Source organism: Sus scrofa, chromosome 5, assembly GCF_000003025.6.
Source record: "Sus scrofa isolate TJ Tabasco breed Duroc chromosome 5, Sscrofa11.1, whole genome shotgun sequence".
NCBI lineage: Eukaryota > Metazoa > Chordata > Mammalia > Artiodactyla > Suidae > Sus > Sus scrofa.
In genome coordinates this window covers 13,595,190-13,608,161 of record NC_010447.5, presented here as the reverse complement: position 1 = coordinate 13,608,161, position 12,972 = coordinate 13,595,190, and the positions used below count along the sequence as shown (strand labels likewise).

The following is a 12,972-nucleotide window of genomic DNA, read 5'->3' as shown; positions in this document are numbered from 1 at the left end:
TAACAAAGATAACTGGCCCCTAGTCTTTCCAAAAAACAAAAGCTCAGTTATTCTGAGGACAGCTAACAGGAGTGGGATATGGTGGACACTGCGGCCCTGCCACAGAGCCGCTATGACTCATTTACAGAACCTTACAGTTGTCCTCGCCAGTGAATTCCTCCTCCTCCATCCCGTTGCTTCCTTTCCTTTAAGAGAATGGAATTAGGAAATAGAGTGTGGAATTGAAAATAGATTGTTTAATCAGCCTCTGATTTCTCACCATCAAGGTCTTGGTTTTGTGTTGGGGTCTTTGGATCTGCTCATTCGTTCATTTGTTCATTCATTCAGCAAACTGTAATTCTGTGTCTAATCTGTGCCATGTCCTGGGGTAAAAAAGTGAAAAAGACAGCCACAATCGCTGCCCTCTTGATACCTACATGCTAGTGGGTAAGAGAATCAATACAGAAGTAAACCACCAGGTAAATATATGATTTTAATGGTCATCAGTGCTATGAAAGGGCATAAAATGGGGATCCACCATAGACGGTGATCAGAGAAGACCTCTCTGAGGAGGAGACATTTATCTGAGACCTGAAGACTCACACAGAGCCAGCCACATAAAGGTCAGGGAGGAGAAAAAGTCATTTGTTGGTTGTGGGGAGCAGCATGTGCAAGGCTTGTGGCAGAAAAGAGCCTGGCAGAGCGGGGCTTACCAGTGCATATACAGAAGGGAGAGGGTGCCCGCCTAGGAAGATGCAGAGGTGGTCAGGGGCCAGGTCATGAATCCATCTCTCTCTCTCTGGGAGCTGATTAATTTGCTGCCCCTGGTTAGTTTTGTTGGGCAGATTTTGGCCCTGGAACTTTTGGTAAAGTGTAACTCAAACAGTTGTTTTCGACTTCAGCAAATATTCTCCTTAAGCACAAACACCTTTAGGATAGATGATAGCCAGTGGGGATGGAGACAGATGCATACATAAACTCTCCTTCACTTCTCAGCTTTGAAGGTTACAGGAAATGTTTGTTTAGTATCCAATACTCTCAAGCAATGCTGTTCAAATAGAACTTTCCATGATGATGAAAAATTTTTGTTTTTCTGGTTTCTTTTTTTTTTTTTTTTTTTTTTTTTAATCTGAGCTGTCCACAACAGTAAACACCACTCTTGAAACGTAGCTAGTGCAACTAAGGAACTGAATTTTTAATTGTATTTCATTTTAGCTAATTTAAATGTATACTAGTGACCATATAGGTCAGGGCAGCTCTAGAATCTAGACATACTTAAAGGAGCTTATTTCTCAGGAAGGTATTAACAAAGACTTAGGTTTGCTCCAAATGTGAGCAGTGTCTGTGATGGTTCATAGAATCCAAGGGGCAAAAGGTTCAAATTATTTAGTCCAAGTTCCCAAGGGAGGGAATGACCAGAGTCTCATCACTCCTGATTTGTAATGGCCGTCAACATGCAGGATACATGATAGGAGGCAGTGTTTCATAGGGCCTGGCTGCTCAAAGGATGCTCCATGGACCACCTGCACCATCATCATTTAGAATCTTGTTGTAAATGCAGGATCACTGGCTCAACTCCCAACCTCCCAACTGAATCAGATCTGCAACTTAACAAGATCTCAGGGATTGAAGGGTACACTCAAGGGTGAGAAGCAACTGTTATGTGGAAAGGCTGTACAGTTGGGCAGATCTGGGTTCAAATCCCAAGTCAGTTGCCACTTACCTACTGAGTCTTGGGCCCCGATTTTCTCACTTGAGGAAGGTGAGGTAATATTACTTACCTCAAAAGGTTGTTGTGAACATTCAGTGAGTCAATGTATAAAAAGAAACTAGCATGAGGCCTGGTTTATGTTGGCTGGTCATTCATTCATTCATTCGTTTAACCAGTCACTATTAATTGCCTATTATGTTCTAAGCACCCTCCCTATCCTGAGACACTCCCTTTTTAAGCACCTCCCCTTTTCAAGGAAAAAAAAAATTGAAGAAGAATGTTTTGTTGGGGATAAGAAGGAAAGAACACGTTCCTCTCTAGCAGTTTCAGTACGATAATGTGAACAACTTTATAGGGTTCTCAAATCCTATAGCATCTTTAGAGGATTCTCAAAGATCAGAGACTTTCAGCACTATTCTCGGATTTTTAATTAGAGGTGAGGGAATGAGGAGGGGAGTATAAGAGAAAAAGAGGGGATTTAGACAAACAGGAAAGGTCTGTTATTGTGTCACCAACAAATAAAAAGCATTAGAGCTGTCTTAAAAATTAAGCGCAAACTGTTAATTGCACAGATTTTCTTTTACCGGTTACTTTAAAAAAGCAGCGGCAGCACTGCTCACTGGAGGTCCCACTGTTAGAGGAAGGAATGAGAGGGGTGTTCTTTTCTGCTCCCCAGGCAGAGAGGGCTTGTCACCCAAGCCAGTAGGTGTGAGTCTGCTCAAGCCTGCCTGAGTGCATCTGTTAGATTGCTGGCACATGGCCATTTAGGGGTTTTGTTTCCCAGACCACAGGAGCCCATTTTCCCAAGAGTTCCACTAGCTTTTTGTTTGATAACGTCTATTTCTAGCAGCACTTACTCCTCCAACAACAACTTCAATGGAACAAAAATTCACTGAACACCTACTATTTGGCACACTCTCTGTTGGGGATACAGAGACGAATAAGGAACAGTTGCTGTGCTCCAGAAACTCTCACAAAAGTAACTTCTGCTGCCTTCTCGCAGGTGATGGCCAGTCTCACCATGTCTTCCTGCTGCTTAATGGGAGCAGAAAATCCTTTGGCTTCCATGGCTGCCCCTTTTAAATATCCACTGACCTCGCCGTGCTCTGCTGAGGTCCCAGGGGTGTGAAGGGTTAATTGCTTGCTGTGGCTGGTTCATTGTTTTCCCAAGCTTCCCACCCCCTTCCAATTTCTTTCCAATTGTGAAATTTGTTTAATATATTTTAATAATGTTTTTCTCTTCACAGAAACAACATATATTCTTTATAGAAAAAATACAGATAAGCAAAATGAAGAAAAAAAAAGGTTAAGCATTTTTTAACCTCAGTCTTAACACCCAGCGATAACTTGTTTGAATTAAAAGGGTATTTTTAAAAATTATAACAGTTATATAATTTCATATGAAATTCAAAATATAGAGGAGGGCAGTCGTGAATAATCCAATCATCTGAGACATGACCGTTTTGGGGGGGTTTCCTTCTAGTCTTCTTGCATTTATTATAAATGAGGCCCAGCACACAGGCTGCTAAAGTCACTGTCTTTGCGGGGGGTGGGGGTGGGGGATATGGTGTCGATGCCCAAAGCAGAAAGGGGTTCTTTCAGCCATACTGATGGATAAGGACAGTTGTCCCTTTGCATAAAAACATGTTTGGGAATTTCTGTAATTAGTTAAATCGTTGTTGCCGTTCCGACGTTTCATCCCTGGTGAGAGAATCTGACCCAAGGAACTTGTCTTAATTCCCGGAATCTAAAATGGGAAATACAGAGATTTCTACTTTGGGAAAGTCTGATATAAGAATACCTGAATTCATAATGAAGAGCGCTTGAATATCATTCAGAGCCTCCACATGCCAGGCTCTTTGACATATATTCCCTCTGTTAATCCTCACACCAGTCCTACAAGCTAGGTATAATTAGCCCTATTTCACAGATGATGAAAGGCATGTAAAATTGAAGAGGCTGGCTCAAGATCTTACAGCCAGTGCATGGCAGAACTAGGACCCAGAGCAGGAGACATTATGGTGGATGAAGTGGAAGATGTGCAGCTGACTGGAGTTCAGCCCCACTGGGCCACCCCCTCACTGTGGGCCCTTGGGCATCACATCCTAAGTTTTTCTGAGCTGGACTTGTGTGTGATGCTACTCTTCTGGAGTCAGTGCTAAGAAAAGGAACAGTCCTCAGATCCAGACACAGGGTCCACCCTGTGGGTGCTGTTGAGGACACTGCTAAATGGTTTTCTGGTGCCTCTTTAGGAGGGTGCATCTGAAAGAAATTCCTGTTTGATCTTAATTCCAAAGACCATCTACTCCTGCAACTCACTAGCATATGGCTCCTAACTTGTCAGGTGTCCCTTTGAGTGTTGGCTCCTGGAAGCTCTGAGTCAAGTTTAAGGCCCGCCTATGGGAAGCATCTGGACCTCTAGGGTATATGTTTTGCCTCATTCCAAATTGCACTTTTCACTCCAATTTTGTTTTCATTTCTTTTATCACTCCTACTTTAATATTATCTTTTTGAATCTTCCATATTACGTGCTCCCTTAAACTATCGTAGATTTAGCTCCTGGTTTCCTCATCTGTGAACTGGGGGTAATATTTCCTTAAAGGGTGTCTGTGAAGCACTTAGCACAGTATCTGGCCTATATGAGACGCTCAATAAATAGTGTCTCTTTTCATGCTCTCGAATCTTTGTCACTTCATTAAAAAAAAAAAAAGACAGTATTTGCATTCTAAAAGATTCTCCAGTTTACTGCAGGGTTCGATACAGAGTTCTTCGAATAGTAAACGAACGTCTTTAAAACAGGATGCCATTCTCACACACCTTTCAGGGTGTCCTCGCTGTCATGTAACTGGCACAGTGCTGACCCACCAACCCTCTGCTTCCTTCTCCTGCTCTGTGTTAGTGCAGCTACCCGTGGGTTGTTTGCAAAGTCCTTGGGATGGAGTGGACTAACGTTTTAAAATGAAAACCTTTCCTTTATCCTCCCAGAAGAGTTTCAAGATGAAAATGGTCTGCTGCACAAAGGAAACGATTGAAGGACCAAAGTTTTCTTTTTTACTTCACCTCCCTTAACCGGTTCTTCAGCCTCCCCTGTGCCTGCAAAGAGGTGCTGAATCCTAGTCCCACTACCTTTTAAAACAGGTTTAATTCTTTCTATTATATCAACATTCTAAAACGTATCAAGCAATTAAGTTGATAAGTTTTTCTTATCACTATTAGTGATTTCTTAAATTACTACATTTTGTCCTAACGATCTCATAAAGTTCTTAAGCCTCTCGAGGGTTTTAAATATTGTCAGTGTCTTTCCCAGTCCCTAGCACCTTCAAGGTATCCAATTAAAAAGCAAATTAATGGAATTAATACTACATATAGAATAGGTCACCGTTAAGGTCACTGTCTAATAATCTTCAAAAAGACCTGGGCAGGCAGAGCCCAGTAATCTACTTATGTTTGCTTAAAGCAATTTGCTGGCTCCTTAACACCTGTTGAGTTGAGTGTTGAGAGGTTATTTGGGGCGCCTGTCTCAGCTGTATCACCCTGAGCTTTCATTTGTCCCTCTATTACATCCCTCTTTCTCTTTCTTCCCATTTTTCCTTTCTCTCTTCTTCCTTTTAAAGTTTTTATTGAAAATCTTTGGCCTACCAGTGGTGGGCCCTACCCTCATAGAGCTTATAGTCTGGTGGGTGGATTAGACATTAATTAAATCGATTCATTAATGGGTGTTAAGATTATAAATTGTAGTAGGCACCACCATGCAGTATGAGATCTGACTTAGCCTAGGGTTAAGACAGCCTCTTTGAACTGAAATATGAAGAATGACTAAGTACTAAGGGAAGCCTGAGGGTTCCAGGCAGCAGAAACCACAAGTGCAAAGGCCCTGTGGTGCTGGGAATCATGGCACCCTGAGAAAAATGAAAGAAAGCTACTGTGGTTGGATCCGATTGTTCAAGGGCAGTGAGGAGAGGGGGGCTTCTGATGAGGCCAGTAGGAGCCAAGCCCCATGCTTTGTAAAGGTTTGCGCTTTCAGCTGAAGAGCAATGGGAAGGCATTAGCAGCCTAAGGAAAAACAGGGGGGTGCCTGACGCATCTTCATCTGTCTCTGCAGGAGCGATGCAGTCATACACATGGTCTCTAACCTACACGGTGACAACGGCGGCAGGGTCCCCAGCTGAAAACTCCCAGCAGCTGCCCTGTATGAGGAGTACGCATGTGCCTTCCTCCTCGGTCACACACAGGATCCCAGTTTACCCCCACAGAGAGGAGCACGGGTAGGTGACTTTCCCGGGACGTTGCCTTTTAAGTTTGAAAGGCCAGGGTTTCTTCAGCAGGGGTCTTCTCAGAGGACAGGAAGGATGCGCCTTTGTTGAGGTCTCAGGGTGCCCAGCCCCACATCCCATAAGACGGTCTCACAGGTGAGGTAGGCGTGGGTGACCCTGCTTGATAAATCAAGTCCAGTCCCCCACGGCGTGAAAACTCCTTTTCAGCAGCTCCCCCGACTGGCTCTCTGTGCACGCTGGAGCCTCACAAAATACAGCTGCATGGTACGTCCCAGTGCTTTCTGACTCCCCCCACCTGAGGCTGGAGGGCCCTGGAGGGCTACTAATGGGGTTCAGGGAATCCCTGCGGATCCAGTGGTGCTTTGGACCCCGGACAGATAAATCATTTGTTTTGCCCATATTTTTTCTCCCAATTTGTGTAGTGATGTTACCGTGAAGAATAAAGTACAAACCCATTTAAAAGGGTGACCTGAGTCGTAGACCGCTTTTTGCCATCCTGCACTCTCTTTATTAGAAGACACTCCTTGTTCGGTGTCGAATATGCAGTGATCTGAAAAACATGTATGTGTTAAAAAGGGCCCTTTTTCTCAGGAAGGCGAGACTCTCCCGTGCGGGTGTTGTGAGCCTCCCGAGCCAGGTTCCAACAGACCAGCTGTGGGGACGTGGAGGAGGATCACTCCGTCCTGTCTGCTCGGAGGCCTGGCTGTTGGTGCAGTTCAAGTTAATTCCATGGGTTCAGGTGTCCCGACCAGTCAGTAGGGCAGCCATGATTTTGTTGGGGGGCCGGGGGGGGGGCTCTTAAGAGTATTTTTCCACGCATTTAAAATTGACTTTGAGATTGCTCCAGAGAGCTTCCAATTCTGCAGAAACGGCCGATGAGACATCCACGTGGTCAGGTGTCAGCATCTTTGCCGTTCTCCAGGAGGCTAGTGGTCAGAGGCTATGTTTCCTCCTGACTTTCTGTTTTATCAAGTGTCCTCACGTATATGATCCCCAGAATAACCACGTGCGGCACTTTCACAGATGTGAGAAACAAGGATGTGCGTAGCCCAAGGTCCCACAGCTCAGGAAGTGGTGGAGCCAAGCTTAGAACTGGACCCTGATGCCTGGTTGGCTGAGGTGTCCCCGCAGGAGAGAGCTCATGGAAACACACCACATCCTTCCCCAGACGGGGAAGCAGAGGCCCCAACAACACAAAAACATAAGTCCCAAAGTGTCCCTTCTTTTTTCCCTCTTTGACTGCAGGCTCTGACCTGGGGCTTTTCGCCACACCAGGGGGAGAGGTTTGTGTCACTAATGATGTTTTGCTCGGGGGCTGGCCTTCACTCCCTGTGCGCGTGCCAGGGAGAGAAGGAAAATCCACCTGGGAGCGTAAAACTACCACAACAAAGCTGCAGAGCGGAGATGGTAGAAGAAACAAAAAGAAGCAAAATGGGGGAGAAAAGAAAAAGAACTAAAAGGCAAAAGAAGTAGATAGAGGAGGTTGATTTTTTTCAAGGTGTCAAACTGATGTGTTCTCCCTGCTATTACTCACCACATCCAATGTGCTTAATGCGTTGTAGATACACGGGAAGCTATAACTATGGGAGCTATGGCAACCAGCATCCTCCCCCGATGCAGAGCCAGTACCCGGCCCTCCCGCACGACACAGCCATCTCGGGACCGCTCCACTACTCTCCTTATCACAGGAGCTCTGCACAGGTGAGTCGCCGCCCTGTTTGCCTGCCCAGGCCTTGGTGTGCCTGGTGCCAGAACCAGCCAGTTTAACACAACTAGTAAGCACCTTCTGCATACTGTGTGCACAGCCCGTGGGCCTCCAAGGAGAGGGGCCATCTCTCCCCTCCAGTGGCTCCCACGCTGGGTGCTCAGCCAGTGTTCACCCCTCCTTGCTTTCACGTTCTCGGGTACCAACCACGTGTTTTTAGTTCTGTCTCCCCTTTGACCTCGCTCCCTGGAACCAGTCAGCCGCCATGTCTGTCACCTTTTCTCCGGCAGCCACTCTCAGACCGGACCTTTTGTCTCCTCTGCCCTCGCCCCTCCTGGTGCAGACAGACCGTCATTGAGTCCTGTCAGGACTGTCACCTCAGCATCATCCTACCTGGTCTCTCGGTTTCACGTCTGTTCCTTTTAGTCAGGCCCCCACACAAAATCTTACCAGAAGAATCCTCCTGAAACGAACCCTTGTCAGATCATTCTCAGGCCTCACATCGCCCTTGGCTCTTCACTGTCTAACAAACCAAACTGCTCTTCTGTGGCCTTGGTGAATGGCAGTTGTGGCCACTCCTGTCACACCAGTGCTGGGCCCTCTGCTTGTCTCAGACACTCCTGTGCACTGGCCCCCAACACAGCTGGGCACCAATGCCATCCAGTTCCCCAGCGTCTCAGCACCTTCACTGTTCTTGCCTTAGATCAGGTCTTTATCCAACCCAGATGATGACAAAAGCCTACCCTTCCGTTTCTGTGTCGCTAAACTTGCCTCGTCTCTGTTTCATCCCCAGTACTATAGCTAGAGAAAGCTTCAGCAAAAAAAACCCAGCTGGCCGTAACACTCTTCCTCTTTTGCATGTCGTCGCTGTCATACTCAGGTTTAATTCCTCAGCATGTCTCTCAAGACTCATTACGGTCTGGGCTCTACTTGCCTTGCTGGCCTACCAGCCACACCCCCACTTTTGCCCCGGCTATGCCAGCCCACGTGGGGTTCTCCCAGGTCCTCTCCTTGAGCTGGGGTTCTCTTCCCCCACCTCTTCTGCTTGTGGTCAGGCCAAGCATCCCTCTGCCTGGGCGGCACTTCTGGACACCGCCCTCGCCCTTCCTCCAGGACCGTTTTAGGTACCATTCTGCTGGGCCTGCCTCTATTGGTTTATGTCTCATTGCCTCCTTTCCTGCCACCTGCAGGAGACCCCCAAAGCTCCTTGAAGGCAGACATTAAATGTGACATCCCTGGGTCACAGGACATGGCACACCCAACAAAAACAACAGCTAACTTTTACTGCATGCTGGCTTGTACCAAGCATGGTGCTGAGCACGTTCCACATCCACATGGTAACCCTTGCAGAAGGGAAGTGAGAGTAACTTGCCTGAGGACTTGAACCCAGTGTGACCCCAGCTACCCAGACACTTAAACACCAGCCCATGTCACCTCCCACATGAAGGCATTCCGTGCTTCCTGAACAGAGGGGTGGACAGAGGGTGGGTCAGCCTAAGCAGCTGTGGTGTGCAGCCAGGCAGGAGCTGAGGTAGGTTTGGGTAGACTAGATGAGAGCTACGTCCCACAGGCAGGACGACAAAGCGGAGAGGGGGCCGGGAAAGCAGGGAACGCTGCCATGGAGTATTTGCAGGCATCTACAACAGAGGCGGCAGGTCAGGAGCTGGGATGGAGGCTGCATGACATCAGCTGTCAGTGCAGACTTGCCTCTGAGGGAAGGGACCGAGCAGTGTATCCACAATACACAGGCACTGGGGGCAAACAGGCATCTGTTTTGATTTCCATCGGCAGTACCAAGGGGAGCTCTGGTATAATCCCCAGACAAGCCAAGAAGTTGATTCCTCTAAATCATCCCCTAGGGCATTCATTATGCTCTCCAAGTGCGTCACACAGGGATGCCCCTCCATAGGTCCTGCTTCTCTTGGGAGCAGAGTCTGCTCCTCACGGTGATGCCCTAAATGACTTAGAGCTGCAGCCACCGTCTAAGCAGCCCATTCATTCATTCCTTCATTCCGCAATGACTGTTGAGTGCCCGCTATGAGGCCAGCACTGCTCTAGCCTCTGAGAATGTGGGGAGAAGGACACGGAAGCATGCCCACTTTGGGAGAACTTCTGCTCCAGTGGAGACAGGAGGCTGAAATCCCAAGCCACAGCTCCCAGCATTATCTTCCCTCTTTCTTCCCTCCTTCGACCTCCTTCTGAAATTTCTGGAGCTGGTTTTTCCAGGGTGTTATTTTTAAAGCCTTTGCCATAAAATGAAGCCAAGTGTTCCTAAAGGCCCGTGCGGTTCCTGGTAATCAAAGACAGGTCTGCAGCACCCTCTCTGGAAATCCCAGCAGGCCCCAGCTGGAGCACTGTCGCTTAATCCCTGGTCCTAATCCAAGGGCTGAGGACTCAGTGAATGCCCGTGGAGGAGCCCTCTGAACCCAGACTAGGTGTGGGAAGGCCGTAGGGTCCCGCAGGCCTCTTGACCACCGTGCCCTGTGGCTCTTAGACAAGGTCTGTCACCCCCCGGACCCCTGCACACCCTCACGCTCTGCACTGGATGGTTAATGCCTTCGCCTCCATTTGTAAAGTGGGGAGGGGAGACATTAGTTACATCACATCTCTGCCAGGGAGGTGGGTTAGGTCAGCGCGTCTCCTGGGGAAGGTACTATTTAAAGACAATGAATCCATTGTTTGACTTTTCATGAACATTTCTGCATCAAGCAATGTTTCAGGCACTTTCAGATCTATAGGCTCACTTAATTCTCAGAGCAACCTCAGGAAGAAGGCATTTTCTGCAGTTTTTAAAGATGAGGAAAATCTCAGGAGGAATCTGCCCTGGGTCGTGCATGCCATAAGGGACAAAGCAGGTGCAAAGGCCAGTTCCCTGAGTCCCCACCCTGGGCAGGGGCAGTGAACACTACACGGTGTGTGTTTCAGAGGGCAGGAGGTAAATGTGAGAGGTTACTGCAGCTCTTCTTAATAAGTTTCAAGTTCGCAGAGAGAAGAATCGCATACCTGAGATACTGTATTTCTTTCCTTGAACACTTTGGTTCAAGGCTGAGCACATAGAGGAATATCCACTGCAGGGCTAATTTGTTTTAGCTTTCTGGAGCAGAGGTCGAGCTGTTCCAATCCCAAGGGTCAAATATCATGCTTTCTTATATCAGACTCAGTGGGGAAAAGATTAGTCTGAATTGAAGAAAAATCATGGTTAAAGAATGTGATTGGTCATCAGCCCAAGAAACTAACTTTTGCAAATAAACGCCTACCAGGCTTGCCTTAAAAAACTGATAAAGCACCTCTCTGAAGTTCAGTAGTCACAGACATCTCAGCATTTATATATTCAAAATAATGTGAAGTCATTTGCTTTTTGAAATAGGGCATTCTGTGCCCTTGTTTATAACTACTCATTTGTACATGACATGCGTTCTTTGTGGGTACTACAAAGGTTAACCTCTGCCCTGCCTGAATTCTCATAATTCCTGAAGTAGTGAGTCCAGATGAATGAAGTTGCATAGGGTAAGGTTTGAATGATTTCAGAAAAACACCCTTCTTGCCACTATGCTGCACTTGTCCGCATCAAACAAAGTAAGCGAACAAGAGATGGTATCAGCTGCCGCTCTCCCAGTTCCCCACTCTCCTGCCCGAGCAGAAAGAGAAAACAAACCAGACCAAATGTATGGCCACAGGACACTCTGCCTTGTCAGCAGCTATAAATGTGAACTGGGCCCTTGAACTCAAAAGCCACTTGATCAGCTGAAGCAAAATGGCTAGAAAGACACTTAGAGTGGGCCAGAAAGTTATTCCTCATTTCTCATCAGTATGGCCAAAGCCCAGCCTTGCCAGCCAGTCACATGGCACTCAAGGCATCTCCCGTGGACCAGCCCAGGGCCAGTGGGTGCTCCACTTTGGGAAAGCCTCTAGAGCCAAGAGGATAAACACAGTCTACCATAGTGATCTAAAAATCTCTGACTGTACAGCCAGGCTGCCTAAGTTCAAATCTCAGTTCTGCCTCTGATTAGCTCTGCACCTCAATCTCTTCATCTGAAAAATGAGGATAATTCTAGGACCTGTTTCCTAGGGTGGTGGTGAGGGTTGAGTGAGTTAATCAAGTCTAGGACAGGGCCTGGCTCATAGTTTATATTATTATCATTATCCATAATATCATAGTTGCTACATTTTTTTGTAATTATAGAATTAATATCTGTCTCCCTCACTATACTAACTCTGTGAAGGCAGGGACCAGGTCCTTTTTTCCCGATTGTTATAGTCCCAGGGCCCAGAACATACCTGACCCTTGGTGGGTCCTCAGTAAATACTCGTCATTGAGTGAATGAATGAATGAGTGGATCCTTACTCTGGTCCTTAAGTTGCTGTGTGACCTCAAGTAAATCACTTCCCCTCTCTTGACCTCAATTCCCTCATCTGTAAAATGAGAGGTAGGACCAAATGGTCAGTCACTAAGGTTCTTCCTATCATGAGTGGGCAAATGATCCTATGACTTGAAGAAAAAGAATACTAGTAAGAGCTACCATACTTTGAGAACTTGCTATAGTGAAGTCCTAAGTGTTGCACATGTAGGAACTCAATCCTGGCCCTAAAAGCTCAGCAGATATGGACCGTCTGGTAAAGATTTGGGGAGCTATGTCCTGGCTGGGGGTGCCCACGGACAGAATTTCGGGTAGTAAGAGCCGCCTTTTATAGGAAAACAGTTTGTGCTCCCGACAGGCTGCTCAAGTAGCAGCCCGTTTGGTAAGGGTCTGGGATAAAGGGCTCATTCTTCCCTCCCCATGAGCAGGAAAGTCAGCCCTGGGTGTGAGGAGTCACTTCTCAAAATAGAACTTCCGAATATGGTCCCCTGGAGGCCCCGGGTCAGTCTCGGCCAAGACGGACTCATGCCATGCCACCTGGCAGAACCCTTGCCCGCTTGTGCACACGGGCACACACGTGCCCATGGGCACCCCCCCCCACACACACACACACCACTCACAGGGTGGGGACTAGCGACTCATCTCCACCTTAACATCAGTCGCAACAGGGTGGGATCTGACCTAGAAAAGGCTAACTTCCGGTTAGGGGCCCTTAACAAAAAGCGCCTTTATTCCGGGCAGAGGTCTCTGGACCCCGGGGTTTGTGCCCAGCATGCTCGAGGACCCCGCGTGAAACCGGATGTAAAGTGTGAAAGGTGAGGCGGGTGCTCCCCCCGGACTACATAGAAGCTTCATTGGTGGCGTTCATCGCCAGACCGAGGCGGCAGGCACTGCAGCCTCTCTTCTTTCAATGGTCTCTTCACCACGGGGAAAACGAGTCACTGA

At 47.4% G+C, this 12,972-nt stretch overlaps 1 protein-coding gene across 5 annotated transcripts in view; it reads left to right on the top strand.

Annotated features, from left to right (window-relative positions):
• RFX4 (regulatory factor X4) overlaps positions 1–12,972 on the top strand; it is a 168,069-nt gene that overhangs the window by 150,752 nt on the left and 4,345 nt on the right. For all 5 annotated transcript variants that reach the window (XM_021091569.1, XM_021091568.1, XM_021091572.1 and 2 more), the window contains 2 exons: positions 5,793–5,955; positions 7,527–7,665. In XM_021091569.1, the coding sequence (XP_020947228.1) occupies positions 5,793–5,955; positions 7,527–7,665 (302 nt within the window). The remainder of the gene's footprint in view (positions 1–5,792; positions 5,956–7,526; positions 7,666–12,972) is intronic.